General features: G+C 31.5%; 1 protein-coding gene across 1 annotated transcript in view; it reads left to right on the top strand.

Moving 5' to 3' along the window:
- LOC120079893 (protein BEARSKIN2-like) overlaps positions 1–92 on the top strand; it is an 8479-nt gene extending 8387 nt beyond the window's left edge. Inside the window, exon 4 of the mRNA XM_039034337.1 lies at positions 6–92. Coding sequence (XP_038890265.1) covers positions 6–92 — 87 coding nt within the window. The remainder of the gene's footprint in view (positions 1–5) is intronic.
- Positions 93–3549: the final 3457 nt, after the last annotated feature.

Raw genomic sequence — 3549 nt, 5'->3', positions numbered from 1 at the left:
GACGGACGAACACGGGTTCGTCGTCAGTAAGTTTTCAAATCAATCAGCTTTCGGTTGAGAGCGAGATGACTTTTGGGGGGTACGCTAAATAATTGAAAAAGAACCATGGTTGTTATTTTTTATATATAGTTTATGGATAGATTGGCCTATTTGTTTGCCATGACAAATCTCACAAAATTAAATTTGTCGCCCTTGATATCAACGACAATAATTATTTGTCATGGGTACATGATGCCGAAATCCACCTGGATGCTATGAACTTGGAGAGACTATTAAGGAAAGAAATACGACATCCAGTCAGGACAAAGCAAAAACTATGATTTTCCTTCGTCATTATATCTAGGAGGGATTGAAAATGGAGTATCTTACAATAAAAGATCCTCATATCTTGTGGAAAAATTTGAAAGAGAGGTATGATCATCAAAAAACAGTTATTCTTCCAAAAACTCGTTATGAGTGGATGCACTTGAGTCTACAAGATTTCAAATTTCAAATTTGTTGTAATGTGGAGAGGAAATTACTGATGTTGATATATTAGAGAAGACATTTTCTATATTTCATGTCTCAAATATGCTCTTGCAGCAGTAATATCGAGAGAAAGGTTTTAAACACTATTATGAATTAATTTCATGTCTTCTCGTGGTCGAACAAAATAACAAGTTATTGATAAAAAATCACGAATCTCGACCAACAGGAACAACAACATTCCCTAAAGTGAATGCTATGAATTTTAATAATAATAATCGTGGTCGAGGTCGTAGTCGCGGTCGAGGTCATGACCAAGGTAGAGGAAGAAATAATTATTACTTTCTTGGTGGTCGTTCTCATAATTTAAATTTAAAAAAAAACCACACAAAATGATGATCACAAAGGAAAAGCTCCACAAGATAAAAGTTCAAAGAGTGTTGAAAATAAATGCTTCCGATGCAGAATGACTGGGCATTGGTCATATATCTATCGTACGTCAAAACGTTTAGTTGACCTCTATCAAGCTTCCCTGAAGGAAAAAGAGAAAAATGTGGAATCAAAATTTGCATACCAGGATAATGACATATTTGACCCATCCCATATGACAAATTTGGATGTGACGGACTTCTTTGAATCTCCTGAAGAGAAGATTGGCACAGTTGGTGGCACATCAAGTGTTTCTTTTGACTTTGAGAATATCTAGACTTAATGTTGTTGTTTTCTTTTATCTATCTTCATGTTTTTTTAGTAACTTTTGTATATTTTAAGTGTTGTTTTTCTTATTGTAATTATTTTCTTTTAATGAAGAAACATTGATCATTTTCATATGTTGGGTGACTAAAAAATGAGCAAAGAAAATCTATGTCTGACAAACAGTGCAACTACACATACAATACTTACAAATAAAAAATACTTTTCCAAATTGACAATGCTGAAAACAAAAGTAAATACAATATCCGGTTCTGCAAACTTGATCGAAGGTTTTGGAAAAGAAAATATTATTTTGCCTAGAGGAACAAAATTTACAATTAACAATGCATTGTTCTCTAGTTAATCAAAGAGAAATCTTTTAAGTTTTAAAGATATATGTTACAATGGTTATTATATTGAGACTGATAGTAAGAATAATGTGGAATATCTATATATCATATCCACTATCTCAAATGAAAAACGTATATTGGAAGAGTTGCTTGATTTATCTTTTGGATTGTATTATACTCATATACGAGTAATTGAAATATATGCAACAATGAACATGAAGTTCATGAATCCAAACATATTTATAATTGGCATGACCGATTGGGTCATCCAGGATCTATAATGATAAGGAGGATTATTGAAAATTCAAATGGACACCCGTTGAAGAACCAGAAGATTCTTTAATTTAATGAATTATCATGTGATGCTTGCTCTCAAGAAAAATTGATAATTAGACCATTACCAGGTAAAGCGGGGAATGAATCACCTGCATTTTTTGAAGGAATTTATGGTGATATCTGTGGACCCATTAACCTACCAAGTAGACCATTTAGATATTTTATAGTATTAATAAATGCATCTAGCAGATAGTCACACGTGTACTTATTATTAAGTCGAAATTTTTCATTTGCAAAATTACTTGCTCAAATAATAAAGTTAAGAGCACAATTTTCTAATTATACAATTAAGACCATTTGTCTTGATAATGCTGGTGAATTTACACCCCAAGCTTTTGGTAATTATTGTATGCCAACTAGGATAAATGTTGAACATCCTGTAGCTCATGTTCTACACAAAATGATTTAACAGAATCATTTATAAAACATTTTCAATTAATTGCAAGACCATTACTTATGAGATCTAAGCTTTCTTCATCTGTATTAGGACATGCTATTTTGTATGCAGCATCACTTGTATGCATTAGGCCAATAGCTTATCATAAGTATTCGTCATTACAATTAGCTTATGGTCATGAGCCAAATATTTCCCATATGAGAATTTTGGGATGTGCACTAAATGTTCCAATTACTTCACCACAACACACTAAGATGGGTCCTAAAAGGAGGTTAGAAATATATGTTGGATATGATTCCCCATTAATTATTAAATATCTTGAATCCCTGATGCATTTACTGCACGATTTGCTGATTGTCATTTTAATGAGATAAATTTTCCAAAATTAAAGGGAGGAATTAAGAAGTTGGAAAAAGAAATTACATAGAATGTATCGTTGTTGTCTCATTTAGATCCCCGTACAGATCAATGTGAACTTGAAGTTTAGAAAATAATTCATTTGAAAAATATAACAAATCAATTACTAGATACATTTATAGATGCAAAGAAAGTAACTAAGTCATATATATCAACTGTAAATGTTCCATAAAAAATTGATATCCCAACATAACAAGTTGTCACAAATGAGTCTGGAACACGACAGAAGCATGGTAGATTAGTGGGTTCCAAAGATAAAAATCCTCAAAAATGAAAAATAATTAATAGTGAAAAATATTTGGTTGAGGGTGTAAATACTCATAAAAAAAATCCTCGACATGACTTATGAGGAAGGTGAAATACTTAAAGATAATAATGAGATTTCAATAAACTATATATGATAGGAAAAAGATGGAATCGAACTAATGTAATTATTGACAAATTTTTTGCATATAATGTTGCTCTTGATATTATATATGAAAATGAGGATCATGAACCAAAATTTGCTGAAAAATGTCGACATAGAAAAAGTTGGCTTCAGTGGAAAGAAGTAATTGAGTCAGAATTAGATTCACCTTTCAAAGCATTAGGTTTTTGGACCTGTAGTCTGAACACCAGAAGGTGTTAAACCTGTAGGGTACAAATGAGTATTTATGAGGAAAAGAAATGAAAATAATGAGTTCATAAGATATATAGCAAGACTAGTTGTACAAGGTTTTTCACACTCGGTATTAATTTTGAGGAGACGTATCCTCCGGTGGTGGATGCAATTATATTAAGATATTTAATTGGCTTGATTGTGTATAAAAGTCTGAATATGCATCTTATGGATGCAGACACAACATATTTATATGGATCTCTTGATAATGATATTTATATGAGAATCTCAAA

This window comes from Benincasa hispida, chromosome 6 (assembly GCF_009727055.1).
Source record: "Benincasa hispida cultivar B227 chromosome 6, ASM972705v1, whole genome shotgun sequence".
NCBI lineage: Eukaryota > Viridiplantae > Streptophyta > Magnoliopsida > Cucurbitales > Cucurbitaceae > Benincasa > Benincasa hispida.
This window is presented reverse-complemented; position numbering and strand designations above follow the sequence as displayed.